Source organism: Lynx canadensis, chromosome B4 (assembly GCF_007474595.2).
Source record: "Lynx canadensis isolate LIC74 chromosome B4, mLynCan4.pri.v2, whole genome shotgun sequence".
Taxonomy (NCBI): Eukaryota; Metazoa; Chordata; class Mammalia; order Carnivora; family Felidae; genus Lynx; species Lynx canadensis.
The window spans coordinates 95153830-95169004 of NC_044309.1; the positions used below are offsets into that span (position 1 = coordinate 95153830).

The window sequence follows — 15175 nt, forward strand, 5'->3', positions numbered from 1 at the left end:
GCTTGATCCATGCCTAGCAAAGTGCCAGGCACACAGTGAGTGAGTGATCTTGATTAATTAAACTGAATTTTTAAATGATAAAATCACATACCAGCACAAATGACTACATGAGGCAATTAAGGAATATGCTACAGAAATATTTACATTATCATTGTCATTACTTTCATCATAAAAGAAATAAACTGTTTTGGAAACAGAGAAGCTTATTTACCTCTTGACCGTCTTTGCTTACTCGTACCCAAATCGCTATTGCCAGGATCACGATGCCACATAGCTGTAGAAAGGAAAAAAAAAATGTTAGACAACCAAGGCGAACTTCAACTCTGATTGAACACACTCCCAGCCTTCCGGTTACGATGGTTTATCATTAATTATATATTACCACCTAAAAGAAAATCTGGTATATTCACGTGCAGGTAATTGCTAAAATGTTCTGCTGTGACTGGTAAATTTGATAAGAATAATTCTTTTTCCTGCCCATGATCCATTCATGGGTCTACAGACAAGAAATCATCACCACTACAGGGGAGGGGAAAAATGATTTTTTCATGTTTCAACTCGAACTCTGTTTTCGCTAGATTGTAATACACAAAAGATAAGTCACAACAGCTTAAAGGCAAAATATCCTTACGAGAGCCCTGGGTTTGTTTCTAAGAAGCTGTCTTGAACCAAAAAGGAAGAAAATAACTAATTATCAAACATTCCTTCAAGATTCAAGAAGCAAGAAATCAGGATAGACAGGGAACAGTAGGACATCTGACAAAATCTGCAGGTAAACAACAAGGGTTTACAACACTTTTTGTACCCAAATAAACTCTTTTAAAAAACAGCACTTTTAGGTTGTAAAGCTTACCCAGAGAGGAAGAACAATGAGCGACAGTACTTAAACTCTTAAATGCATTTAATGACTTTACCAGATTATTTAATTTGGACCAAAGCCAACACATAAAATGTGAAACACATTTTACTTTTGTGTAAAGAAAACCCTTGTCTTTCAGGGTTTGGTTTGCTTTTGTTTCGTTTCAGATATATATGTTGCAGCCTCGAAAAAAAAATCAAAGATCTATTATCAAATAGAGATGTTGAGAACAAGCTTGGTAACATAACAGACACAGGAGGCCTTGCAAGACTTTCTAGACTATTCCAGCCGTATGGTGCTCTGACGGAGAAATGCCCGAGTCCTCTGAAGCCCGGTGACCTTGTAGTATCATTGCTTTTGTGCATGGTTGAGCCATACGCTTGGAATGTCAAAACAGCAGTTTCACTTTTTTTGTAATGTTTATTTAATCTTGAAGGACAAAGAGACAGAGCATGAGTGGGGGAGGGGCAGAGAAAGAGAGAGACACAGAATCTGAAGCAGGCTCCAGGCTCCCAGCTATCAGCACAGAGTCCAACATGGGGCTTGAACTCATGAGCTATGAGATCATGACTTGAGCTGAAGTCAGATGCTTAACTGACTGAGCCACCCAGGTGGCCCCGACAATCTCACTTTTAATGGCGTCTCATGAAGCCTGCCGTGGAAATAGAGTCAAAGCCTTTGGGAATAGGACATACCATGAGCAGTTGAATAAGGGCAGAATATCTGTGTTCACTAAAAGATCTCAGAAAACATCATCTGAGTTCAAACCCTTTCTTTCAGGTAAAGAAGCTAGAACCCTGTGAGATAACAGTCACATCCTGAAAATCTGGCACCTCTCCTGATCCAATCCCGCCCTTCTATGTGCTCCAACTCTTACAAAATAACAAACGCAGTAGAAAACCAAAGCTCTTTCTCAAATCGCCAAATAACCTATACAATTTAATGATCTTGTAGGCACACACTCGCACACACTATAAAATACAAACCACTGAAAAGACAGCTTTAGAGCCTGAAAACCCTCATTTTTTTCCTCCTGTTTTCCACTAAATCCTAATTTCCCTTGCAGATGGAGATAAATGCTCATTTTAGCAGTTCTGTGTTAATAAGTAAGTCTATAAAAATTTATGTTGAATGACAATGAGACCCTCTGAGGTTTTCAGTAATCTACAGCAGTTGGATTTTTGTTATTCAATTTGTTCATTGATATTTTCTTTCTTTTCTTCTCAAGCAGATTTACACTGATTGCCTTAATAGTTGGCCTGGCTTTTAGCTTAACTGAAAATAGTATTAATTATCCAAATAGGTATTATAGTTATTATCGTTATCTGATATTTATTTATGAGACTATCAATGAGAAAATTGTAGGAGGTCCTAGAGACTAAGACTGTGGTTTTTTTTAAACTCTTAACTTTTTTGCTTGTTTCTGTGTGACTTTTTAGTTTACTTTTTCAATGCTTTTAGATCTCAAATCATTGAGAAATCTTATGAAATCAACTCTATTTGCTCCTCAAATGATAACTTTTAGTCTTCTCAGTCACCAAAAGTCACCTGTAACATTAACTTTAAAAGAAGGTGTATCAAAATGAGACACTATTACACGCCCACTGAAATGGCCAAAATCTGAAACGCTGACAACCCCAAATGCTGGCAAAAATGTGAAGCGACAACAGGAACCCTCCCATTCGATGCTGGTGGAAATGCAAAATGTCACAGCCACCCTCAAAAACGGCTTGGCAGTTTCTTACCAAACTAAACATGCTCTTACTATATGATCCAGCAGTCATGCTCCTGGGTATTTATCCACACAAAAACCTGCACAAGGATATTTACAGCAGCATTGTTCACCCTTGCTGAAACTTAGAAGCAGCCAAGATGTCTTCTAGTAGGTGAACAAATGAATAAATAATCTGTGGTACATCCAGACAAGAAAGCATTATTCAGACTTAAACAATATAAGCTATCACATCATGAAGAGACCTGGAAGAAGCTTAAAAGCATAGTACTAGGTAAAAGAAGCCAATCCGAAAAGGCTACATACTGCATGATTTGGACTATATGACTCTCTGAAAAAGGCAAAACTATGGAGACAGTTAAAAGATTGGGGGTTGCTGGTGGGGGGGGGGACAGAATGCAGAGCTAGAGCACAGATGATTTTTAAGGCAACAAAAATACTCTATAAAACATTATAATTATGGATACATATCAAGGCCGTTATACATTTGTTCAAACTCATAGAGTGTATAAAACCAAGAGAGAACCCTAATGAAAACTATGATCTTTGGATGGTTATGATGTGTCAATGGCGGCTCATCAATTATAACGGATGTTTACTGCTCTGGTGAGTGACACTAATAACAAGTTAGGTTATGCATGTGTGAGGGTAGGGTATATGGGAAATTTTTGTACCTTCCTCTCCATTCGGCTGTAAACCTAAAACTGCTCTAAAAAATTAAGTATTTTTTTAATGTTTATTTTTATTTTTCTAAGAGAAAGAGCAAAAAGAGAGAAGGAGACAGAGAATCTGAAGCAGGCTCCAGGCTTCAAGCTGTCAGCACAGAGCCCAATACAGGGCTCAAACTCATGAACTGAACAGTCAGATCATGACCTGAGCTGAAGTTGGATGCTTAACCAACTGAACGACCCAGGCACCCCCCCCCCCCAAAATTAAGGTTTTTTTCCTAAAGAAAGAACATCCAATTATTTCAGGAGTCAAGAGTATTTTGCCCAATTTCAATCTTTACAATTAGATCAATTTTCTTAGAAGTCTTGAAGTCGGGCAAACTATCATTTCCATTCCTCTCTCTTTTTTCTTCAAACTTCCTCTTAAAAACAAAAGAAACAAATGTTGAGAACACGCCATTCTCATCTTTTTGAAGATACTGGCATGTAAAACTTAGTCTTAAAGATATAAAATTATTAAATTTTATGCTGACTGACTTTGAAAGTAAATTGATTTTCTGTAGAGAATAATCATTCCAGGGGCGCCTGGGTAGCTCAGGTCATGATCTCACAGTGTGTGAAGTTGAGTGCCAAGTCCAGCTCTACACTGAAGTGCAGAGGCTGCTCGGGATTCTCTGTCTCCCTCTCTCTCTGCCCCTCCCCCATTCTCTCTCTCTCTCTCCCTCTCAAAAAATAAATACACTTTAAAAAAAAAAAAAAAAAGAATAATCATTCTAGAGTCATGGTTGATATTAACCTATGTTATCCCAGTTGTTAAAGACTGGCTATCATAATGGTTCTTTGAGCCTTTTTCCAGTTTGGTTTTGGGCGTTTGTCTCCAGCCTTCTTATGTTGTTTAAATAACTGAGAGTATAAATCAAGAAATAAGTATCCAGCTCTGTCCTACTTTCTGTTGATCAGGTTGTAAAGGAAATGAGTAGATATTTTGGGCCTCTGAGCCCAAAGTAGACGTGGCAGAACAGGCCTCCTTCCCCCCAGTGCCCACCTTCTGGCTTCTCTTTGAAGGAAGATCATTGTGGTTGCTACTCAGCTCTCATGAGACCTCTTTCTTTTTATGGAATTAGGCTGCATTTTGTCTGAGCCAGCATTCTAAAAAAATAGGTAATAATTTTGATGTTTGCTTTTGAGCATGCTATGGACTGAATTATATCCCCCCAAATTTACATATTAAAGCCCTACCCTACAGTTTGACTGTATTTTGAGATAGGACTTTAGGAGGTTAATTACCGTTTAATGGGGTTCTAATCTGACATTACTGGTGACCTCATAACAAGAGGAAGAGACTTCTGTGTCTCTGTCTCTGTGTCTTTCACTTTCTCTCTGCATTGATGCATGGAGGAAAAACCATGCGAGGACACAGCAAGAAGGCAGCCATCTGCAAGCCAGGAAAAGAGCTCTCACCAGAAATCAAATTGGTTGGCACCTTGATCTTGGACTTCTAACCTCCAAGATGGCGAGAAAATAAATTTCTGTTGTTTAACCCACCAAGCCTGTGGTATTTTGCTTTGGCAATCCAAGCAGACTGAGACAGGAAAGAAGCTGAAAACTACAAAGTGTCAGGAAGAAAAATGGAATCACCATCTAGATCAAGGATAAATGGCATAGAACAAGCTGATTTGTCCTCTTCTCTGATAGTGTGTCCGCCAATCATCCCTACTCCTTCCTCTCAAGTCTATCTTTTTTTAAAGTTTATTTATTTATTTGGGGGTGGGGGATGGAAGGCAGAGAGAGAGAGAGAAAACAATCCCAAGCAGGCTCTGTGCTGTTAGCATGGAGCCTGACACAAGGTTTGATCTCATCAACCGTGAGATCATGACCTGAGCTGAAACCAAGAGGCAGACTCTCAACCAACTCAGCCACCTAGATGCCCCTCAATTCTATCTTTGGATTTTATCACATTGTATTTGAAGAGTGTTGCACATGGAGGGAAGTGCATAGCACTATGCTATGAGGAAGCATGGATTGTGAGCTACATCATTATTGGTCCAGAATGGATACATTTTAGATAAGCTTAGGGGAAAGCTTCCTAAAAGTTTATGAAAGAATAAGAACACACCCAAATGGATAGCCTGGAAAACTACAAGATTTGTCTTTATGGTAATCCCAGGACACTAGACACCATGATTACAGGCGGTGAGAATCCCAACAGCCCTAACATTTTAGGACAGTACTAACATTTTAGGAAAGTTGTTAATTTTCAAGTTTCTTCTTCTCTTAAACATTTATTTAAAAGTCTAGTTTCATTGCATCGTGGTAAGATAATGCAGAGTGTGCAACTGTTGCTTATGTGAATTTTTTATATTAAATTATTTGTTTTCCATTTATTGTATCCTCTTCGTCAGGAATACAAATTGTCTTGGTTTTCCATTCTCTGTTCTACCGTCTTCTTCCACCTCATTTATCTCTTTCTGATTTTCCTCTGGGAGAGCTTCTCAATTTGGGATTCTGTATCACTGTATCCATTTCATGTAGTTTCTGGAGTGGATTTTAATTCTACCATTGCATATCGGGTTTACATGAACCATTTCTTTATTGTATCCATTTTCCTTTTCTTCCCATTCTATGCTTTTCCGGTTAACTTTTTTTTTCTCTCATGGTCTCTCTCCTCTGTTTCACAGGGAGTTATTATTTTCTGGCATTGCATTGTGGAGACCGATTTCAGGATCCTTCTTCCACGATGCTGGAGTGTTTCAGGGATGTGTGCTTGTCCTCTAAGGTTTCAGAGGGACATTCCCTGTCACTTGTTCCTCAGTCCTTTTACTGGGACTTGGGCTAGATTTTCCTTTATTCATCCTTGAATAAGATGAGACCTTGTCTGCTATATTATTCGTTGAGAGTAGGGTCTGCCCTTCGCCTCACTCTCTAACAACGTGGGTCATGGTAATTCTCGGATTTCCTGTTGGAGGAGAGGTCACTCTACGTTCTCTCCACAGCCATGGCCTAATGCAGCTCTGATTTACTGACATGGCCTCCTGCCACTCACACACTGCTTTTCTGCTCTGAACCAGTGGAGTCAATTAAAAATTTCAATTCTTAGCAGGCTCTGCCTTCATGGTTTTTCTATCTTCAGCCCCAAATGACTGGTATTTATTGTAACAATGAGTATTAAGTACACAGCAAAGTGTCTCTATAGTCGCATTCATGGGTATCTTCTAAACCTAGTAAGTAAGCCAAATGCCCAGTACAACTGCTGCAAATTCTAATTTCAAATAGCTCTAAATGTGGGGGAAAGAAATCAAACACGTTCCTTTCTGACATAAGTAGGGTCTGGGTGAACGTGCTTCGGGTTATCTTTGCTGCATGAATGCACACAATCACTAAAATTTACATAACTTCAAAATAGGTAAAGAGAGATGTTCAGCATTTGATTAGCACCCGAATGTTTCTGAATCATAAAACAGATGCAGATTCAGGGATGTTTTTATCGCTTTGTGTCAAAAGCACAACTGCCATGGCAGTAACACCTGCAGACCTGAACATACGTTTGCAGGGTCCCCCGGGGGGCAAGGACGCAAATCACAGACAGTCCACAGACCACAGGTCTCTATATTGAGAAGTTAGAATTCACAGTAATAAACATATATAAAATGTTTCCTAGCTTCAACCTTGTTGACAAGGGTGCCCACTTAATGACCTGGAAGATGAGGTTTGATTTAGAATTCTCTGACTCCTCAGAATCTGCTACCAGCAGCTGGTGGCCTGGGGAGAGCCAGCCCCGCCCAGGCCCTCACTTCCGGTTCCCTCCTGAACTCTGAGGGACATGATAGGAATGAGTGTGGCTACCTCAGTGCAAGCCAGCTCTGTTACAACCTGCTCCCCTTCTGCCAAACGGCTCCCCCTTGATCGCTTCAGGAGAAGGGCCTGTGCAGACTCTGGAAACAGGTTTGGAGCCATTTGGGAAGGGAAATTTGGGGTCCCAAATCCCCAAAGTGGAGGCCAGGCTCAGAGTGAGCATAGTTCTCTAGCCCCGCAGATCCCTTGCCCCATGAGGCGAGAAGAGGACCAGAGTAGGGCTAAAATAATATTTAAGTTTTAAAAGCCAATTAGGTATAAAATGTTACCATACCAGATTCTAATACTTAAAATGAAAAAGCAATATAATGGTTGGAATTGAGGAAAATTGCATTAATTGAACTATTATTGCATGACAGTCCTTGGTTATAGGCTTTCAGAAAGTATCTTATTTAATCTTCACAATTAACTCTGCTGGATAAAATTATCATCCTCATTTTACAAATACAGAGACTGGGGCACAGAAAAGTTAAGGGACATGTTCCAGGCCACAGAGCAATATAGAGTGAATTCAGGATTTGCATCTCAAGTCGGCTTACCAAAATATGCTTTCTTTCCATTTCCCCTAATTTGTAACAGAAGAATTTCTGCCTTCATCATAATTCTCGCCATCTTATTTCCTCCTCTGTTTCAAATTCCAACATTGGAATTGATTTATCACTACACAGAGTACTTTCATATTTTTGTCTCATAAAAATGTCTATACAACGTTGGTCGAAATGTCCATTTCTTGAACATTTCTTTTGCGTTGTTCTGAGTTCTTTCCTATGCATTAACTCAATCAACGACTTTCCCAGCAACGCCATGAAGTAGATACTACTATGATCCCCAGTTTTAAAGATGAAGAACTTTAAAGCACAGAGAAATTAACTAATTTCCCCTAGGTCACACAGCTAGTGATGAAGGAGCTGAGGTTCAGTCTGAACTCTCAACCACTGGGCTTCCATGTTGTAATTCTACACTGGGCTTCTGTCATTGTTGTAATTCTACACTGATGGCACAGTGTCAGAAAGCCACTGTATATAAAAAGTTCACACATTCTAGCCACAGTCAAGTCTTTATCATGGGAGATTTCAACAACTGACAGGATGTAATATAATTGGGCTTGATTCTTTCTTTCTTTCTTTCTTTCTTTCTTTCTTTCTTTCTTTCTTTCTTTCTTTGTTTTTTGGGAGAGAGAGAGAGCACAGGAGTGAGGGAGAGAGGCATAAGCGGAGAGAGGCATAGACAGGAGAGAGAGAGTACTAAGCAGGCTCCACATTCAGCACAGAGTCCAACATGGGGCTCAATCCCATGACCCTGAGATCATGACCTGAGCTGAAATCAAGAGTCAGAAGCTCAAGTAACTGAGCCACCCAGGGGCCCCTGGGCCTGATTTTTTAAGGTTCCCCTATCTCAGTTATGTCTGCCTTAACTCTCTTCATTGCTCTCAGCACAGCCAGCCAAGAGACCCAGGCACCACATAAAATACAATGAGGAATATCAAAATTCTGGTTCCTGGACTCTCTCCAAGTTCTGACTTCCTTCTGCTCTCTTCACACTGCTTCACACACTGGCTTCCTGCAGTTGCTGATACATTTGGTTTTTACAACCTGGCTTCTCCTTCTCCCCTTACCTCATTTGGGATTGGTAATGTGGCTTCACTCTGCTTTCCTGCACACAGGGCTGGCCTCTCTATAGCTCTCTACTTCTGGCAGGAGTTCCACTGCATCCCTGGGCTAACGGCTGTGTCCCGTGTTTATCTGGACAACTACCATATCCGAGCAACTACCATATGCCCCAGCATCTACCATATTCCCTCTCAGATATCTGAGAGGAGCACAAGAAAATTTGGGCGTCTCATCTGTTCACACACAAGACTTGGAGAAATAGACTTTGAACCTGGAATTTATCCATTCTCTACGGCACCTTCCATTCACTGTAACTTACATCAAATGCTAGCATCAGTGATTAAGAATGATTTCTGCTTCCACGTGTTCTTCTTCAAATGCTAATTCTGACAAATGAAAATTGCTGCCTATTTATGTGACATATCTCAAGTTCTCTCACAAAAGAAACTGGTATGTTTAGCTTACACGACCATATGCATATCTCAGAGATATTTCAACATCTGGCCCTACTTTGCAAAAGCTTAGTTTTGCAAGTTATACCAGAAAGAATGCATTTGAAAACATAAAGCCATGGATATCTATAAGAAAACCACATCAGTGGGACCATTAAAATTTTTACTTAAGTAAACATTAGGAATGTGACAAATCGCTAATTTCCTATGAAGAGTCATAAAATCCTAACTGAGAACTTTGGGCTGTGGGATAGAGGGGAGAATAGAAATAGCAGTGATTCCCTAACCTCAGAGACTCCTGATGTCTAGATTTTGAATGAGAATATTGATGTCACCTGTTGGCTGAGAAGTTATCATTGGTCTTTACCACCATTGTTCTCATTCAAAGACTACATTTCAAGATATGTCATATAGAGATTGTAGGTCATACCAATATGTTGATGGAAAGAACAAGGCCTTTTACCCCAGCGAAATTAGAAATGTCTAACTGAAATATAATGCATCAGAATGACTTTGTATTCATTATCAGAAAACAAAGAGACAATAGCAACCATAAAATAATCAGAGGTCCCCAGGAAAGCAGTGACAATATCTAGGTTCAGCATGGTACAGATCTCTAACTTACATATATAATCCTAAACATATAGCATGCCCTTTCCTAATGTGCCTTTATCATTTCAGTTTAAAATTCAGATCTATTTCAAATTCCCAATTAGCTATTTAATGAAACATTGACCTCTGATGTATTCATAATAGCAACCGGCAATGTATATGCTGTTTTTATGCAACAAATATATTTTGATGATTTCATGATTTGAAGATTTCCACCAGTTTAGGCACTTTAGAACATCTTATTAAGGAACATCTTATTAAAATAGGAGCCATGCATTTATTAGCACTTTCACATTTTGGTTGTTTAAATGGCCCATGTACGTTGTGTACCATAAAAAGACAATGGTCATAGTTTCTTAAAAACAAATATGAGGACTTCTTGAAGAAAAAAACTGATTCCAGGGGCGCCTGGGTGGCTCAGTCGGTTAAGCGGCCGACTTCGGCTCGGGTCATGATCTCACGGTCCATGAGTTCGAGCCCCGCGTCGGGCTCTGTGCTGACAGCTCAGAGCCTGGAGCCTGTTTCAGATTTTGTGTCTCCCTCTCTCTCTGCCCCTCCCCTGCTCACACTCTGTCTCTCTTTCAGAAATAAAGAAACCTTAAAAAAATTTAAAAAAAACAAAACTGATTCCAGGTATATTGCAGGAACTAGTGAAGTAAGCCTGGAACATCTTTTCATACCAAATGGGGAAGAAGTTATGTTGTTGAGATCATGTCAAAAGGTCTCACTGAAAATACTCCCCAGTGATCAAAGGTAAAACAAATTGCACATCAACAAAGATAAGAATGGTGATAGAGTTTAAATCTACCATATCATAAGGCTACTTACAGAAATACTTGCTTATTACTGTTGTATGATCCTGCAAATTAACTCATCATTTTGTTAAGTGAAGAGTAAGAAGCCTTTATGCTGCCTTTTTTTTTTTAATAAAAACTGGATACTACTGGTAACCAATCAGTAAATGCCAAGTTTCTCTTTATTGAAAATATTCCAGCTGATAAATGAAGAAAAGGTGATAGACATAGAGTATCACCAGTTTGTATATGTGCTGCCGAAGCGAGCACAGAGTATCACCAGTTTGGAACTCTTAATGGACTGATTCTTAGGTTCTCCAGCATCAGTGGCAACTACATCACAAAATGTGACATGGTCAGAGAGTGTGTGAAGAAAGAACACAACGTCACTTATAAAGTAGTTGTGCTCCTATCCAAATAGCAACCTGAATCTTTTCAAGGTGACAAATGCCATCACTAGATTGGAGATGATATGGAGGACAGGGGAACATGATAAACTATACCATGGATATGTAAATAGCAAACTCCAGCCCGTGGGTAATGTGATAACACAAACAATGACACCGATTCATAAAATTTCAAGGTGGGGAGAAAAAGATGAAGACAGAAGGGGAACCTAAAGATGAAAATGGACATAAAGGATATATCAACCAATCACAATGTCTGAACCTTATTTAGATTCTGATTTAAAGAAGAATATGTATGAAGCAATTAAAAATTTAAACCCTAGGTGGATATTTGATAATCGATTAAGAAATCCTTATTAAATTTTAACATTGTGGTTATATTTTTTAAAGAATTATTTCTCTTTTAGAGATATATATTAAAATATTTATAGGTGAAATATCTAGGATTTGCTTCAATTTACATAGGGTGGAGAAAGTGGATGAGAGCACCCGGAAGGATTGCCATGATGTCCTGGCTGTTGGGGCTGGGTGATGGGTTGATTATCCTTTTCTGTTCTGTGAATGTTCAAAATTCTCCATAACAAAAAGCTACAAACAAAGCCAATCAAAAGTACAGAGACATTCCTTTGTTTATATTCTACTCTCAAACTTTAAGCAATTTTAAATATTTCAAGGGAAGAAATTAATCTGGAGTAACTTTAAAAAACTGGTATATATTCATGACCTACATTTAATATTTGCAAAAGCAGCCCATTTTTCCTAGGGAAAAGAGGAAGTAAAAGACAAATTTTCTTCTTTATTTTATTTTATTTATTTATATCCTCATTTGCTTACTTCATCAATATTTCATCTGTAGTCATTAGGGCTACTGACATTGAATGAAAGTAATTTTGGACAATAAGACTGTATTCCTGCAATTGAGATTAATTAGGTACATCATTATTTTAATTGGACAGAAATTTACCAACATTGATACCAGCTGCCTGTTTACCAAAGGTAACCAGGTAAAAAACAAAACCAGAATTCTCTCCTGCTTACATCGCATAAGCCATTTTTTAATTCAGTATACAAAATGACTTCTTCATTTAAGAACTTTGGGCTATTTTTAATGATTTACTTCTGAACAATCTTTAACTGTACCATATATACTAAAAGTGATAATGGCAATTTTCCAACATCCCAGCCTGCCTTTTACCTTTTGCCTTCCAGATCTTATTTTTCCATTTTTTAACATTTGATGCTACTTACCAACTTATTTGCTGTCTTATGTCAATAAGCTTTCAAAAAAAAAAAAAACCACCTAAGAACCTGCTAAAATACCAACGCTGTTGATTAAAAGGTGGGGTGATGACACATCAAAATCAAAATACTGACTTTCAGTGGTTGATATAAACCTAGTAAGTTTAATTTTTATTTTTTCCATGATGAAAGTTTAATTTTTCCTTGATTAAACAATTTTATTGTTTCCCTCTCAAGTTATTTTATGACTCACTGTTTCTTCTTTGGGTCTCTGAAAACGATCCCTTCCTCATGTCTATCATCTGACAACCCACCACTCACCTGTTTCAGACCCAGATGTAAAGATTAGAATTCAGGGGCTGGGTTCTGGTGGAATCAGACCAAATTTTTCCCACAAGGTCCTTAAAACTAGGGAGGCCTATATGATATACAACTAAGAATAGTTGTCCTTTAATTAAAGGGTATTTTTTCTCCTGTGATTGTTTTGCAACAATATCAAAACATTTATGAAATGTTTACCCTCGCAGATCCTGAAGTCTACTTTCTTGAGTCACTGGCTCATTTTGAATTACTGAAGTAACCAAAGAAAGAACAAACAAATCCAAACAAGTAAATGGAAAATACATTTTCTTCCTCCTCCTATTTCTCTAGTGCAGAGTCTGTTCTTATTTGTGCTATTGATATCAAGATCCCCTTTCTTGCATAAAATTGATAATTAGGAAAAAAAAGAAAACACTTACCCAGAACAAGAAGTTGAAGATAAACATAGAATATTTTAAACAGCCACTCACACCTGCCATGTCGAAGAAAGATCAGGAATCCAGATGCTGCAAATGTATCTGTTGGTTATAGGATTGTCCTGCAATATGCTCAGGAGTAATCTGCCTGCAGAGATTTCTGTGCCCACGGCTTCCGAGCAGAAATAGAAAGCAAAGGAGGGGTGGAGGGGAATAATCCAGTTATTAAAGTGGATAAAAAATTAACCCACACATTTAAATATCACAAGGGCTATCTCTAGGCGAGTATGTTCTTTTGCTTGTCATGGCTCCTGGGGCACTGGGCCAGGATATTTATGATCCTTTCTCCAAAACTGCCTCCTCTAAAGTAAACAGATATCAAGTTAAGGAGTGGCGCTGGGTCGGGGAGAGAGTGGCACAGCGATACTTGGTTGTTGGATTTCAGAACTCACAACTTCCCTGCTCTCTATTTCCACTTTAGAGAAGTAAGACTGGTTTTGCTGACAGATAAAGGGGCATTGTGTCTCAACTCGTTTTTGCATTGTATTTTCTCAACAATGCACAATTTCTTCCGGGTGCAATAAAATACATTGAGAAATCTGCAAAATCTGAAGGCTTACACGTAGCCACCTTTCATTCTTAACCCCAGAATAGTGGGAACAACCATTACAGGTACCACCTTGCAAAGCCTCTAAACTAAACTCAAAACAAGTCCACGGAGCTGCTATGAATGACTCATAGAGGAAGTGAGGAAGAAGAGATTGCCCTGCCTATGATAAGACCATACGGTTTTTATCTTTATTTCTTACAGTGGAAAAGAAAAAAAATTCAGGAGTCATTCTCTGACTGCCCCATTATGTTCATTTTATAATGTGTAGCTATTTTGATAGTTCAGTTTACTGTTAAGGCAGGCACTGTACTTCCCATTCTCTGATAAGTTATACCTAGCAACAGCTCCTCTCCACCAACCCAGTTTCTGGATTCTGGGTCCTCTCGGACAAAAAAAAAAAATTCAAAATGTGAAGGTGGTCATAGTTCAGCGACCATAGATGGTACAGTTTGTTTCTAGTGCTAATAGAAGGCAGCTGCTGCAGGTAAAGGCAAAATTCTCTGACCTAATCAGGGAGGTGTGGACTGCTTTTGTATAAACAATTTGGGTCATGCTAATTTTCACATCCTGCATCTAAAAGGGAGTTCTTTTCCCCCTAAAGGAAAGAACCCCATACTTCAAAATGCTGTTGGGGGAAATACCTCTTTAAATCTTTGTTAAGTTCTGTACAATAAGCAAGTGTGGGCTTGTAAAAAAAAATGGATTAGTTAGAAGAATATTTTTTCTACTTTTCACGAACATACAAAGATGCTTTTGAAACAATTCCACTCCCTGACTATAAACAAAATGTATTTTTAATGTATGAGCACCAATAATGTTTAGTGCTAAGGCCAAATTTAGGATTAGTTCAAAAAGAATGGCTTAATATTTAAATAATCATTAAAATTGTTGGTGTTCTATGCTATTTCTTCTAGAAAATGGAAATAATTTCACTCCTACTTCTACTGAGATAATAGTGCATATAGTGCATATCCATCGCTGAAAGAAGAAAGAGTTTTTGATTGAACTGAAAAACCAAATGGATTTGAAGTCCTACAAATGATTATCATTTAGAGGTAAAATCAAAAGAAATATATAGATAAAACTGCTGTTTTGTTGACAAGAATGTATTGAGTACTTATCAAATTTCAGTTTGGAATATACTTTTTTAAATCTGCTTGTAAAGAATATAATCCTTAGTTAAATCACTGTGGAACCCTGAAACATAAAAATCAATGGATGTGTTTTACAGAAAAATTACTCTTTGTAAAAGAATCCCCAGTCCAATTCAAAATCTGTATGGAGGAGTTCATTCTTCTGAATTCCTATCCTGGTAAATGTTATGATCACATAAAACTTGCCCAAGCTAAATATTGTGGAATCCCTTTGTGGTCCTCTTTTTTTCTTGCCTGGTATCCAGTCACTCCCCACAGTTCACGGAGCTCCTCAGTTTACTTCAAATCTGGTTCCCCCATCTCTCCTTTAGCTACTGTCATTATTCAACCTGTTATCATCTCATACATGGGCCATTCCACTAGAACCTTAATTAGTTTTCCTGCCAGTCTCTTCCCCCTCTTATCTGCCTTAATACTCCAGAATTTTCTCTCTTTCCCTTCCCATAATT

General features: G+C 38.4%; 1 protein-coding gene across 2 annotated transcripts in view; it reads right to left on the reverse strand.

Moving 5' to 3' along the window:
- TSPAN8 (tetraspanin 8) overlaps positions 1-13387 on the reverse strand; it is a 43635-nt gene extending 30248 nt beyond the window's left edge. Inside the window, exons 1-2 of one of the 2 annotated variants that reach the window (XM_030323230.1) lie at positions 12966-13387; positions 212-274 (exon numbers count right to left, since the gene is read on the reverse strand). In XM_030323230.1, the coding sequence (XP_030179090.1) occupies positions 212-274; positions 12966-13025 (123 nt within the window). In that variant the 5' untranslated portion in view covers positions 13026-13387. The remainder of the gene's footprint in view (positions 1-211; positions 275-12965) is intronic. The other variant, XM_030323229.1, reaches the window with a different exon arrangement.
- Positions 13388-15175: the final 1788 nt, after the last annotated feature.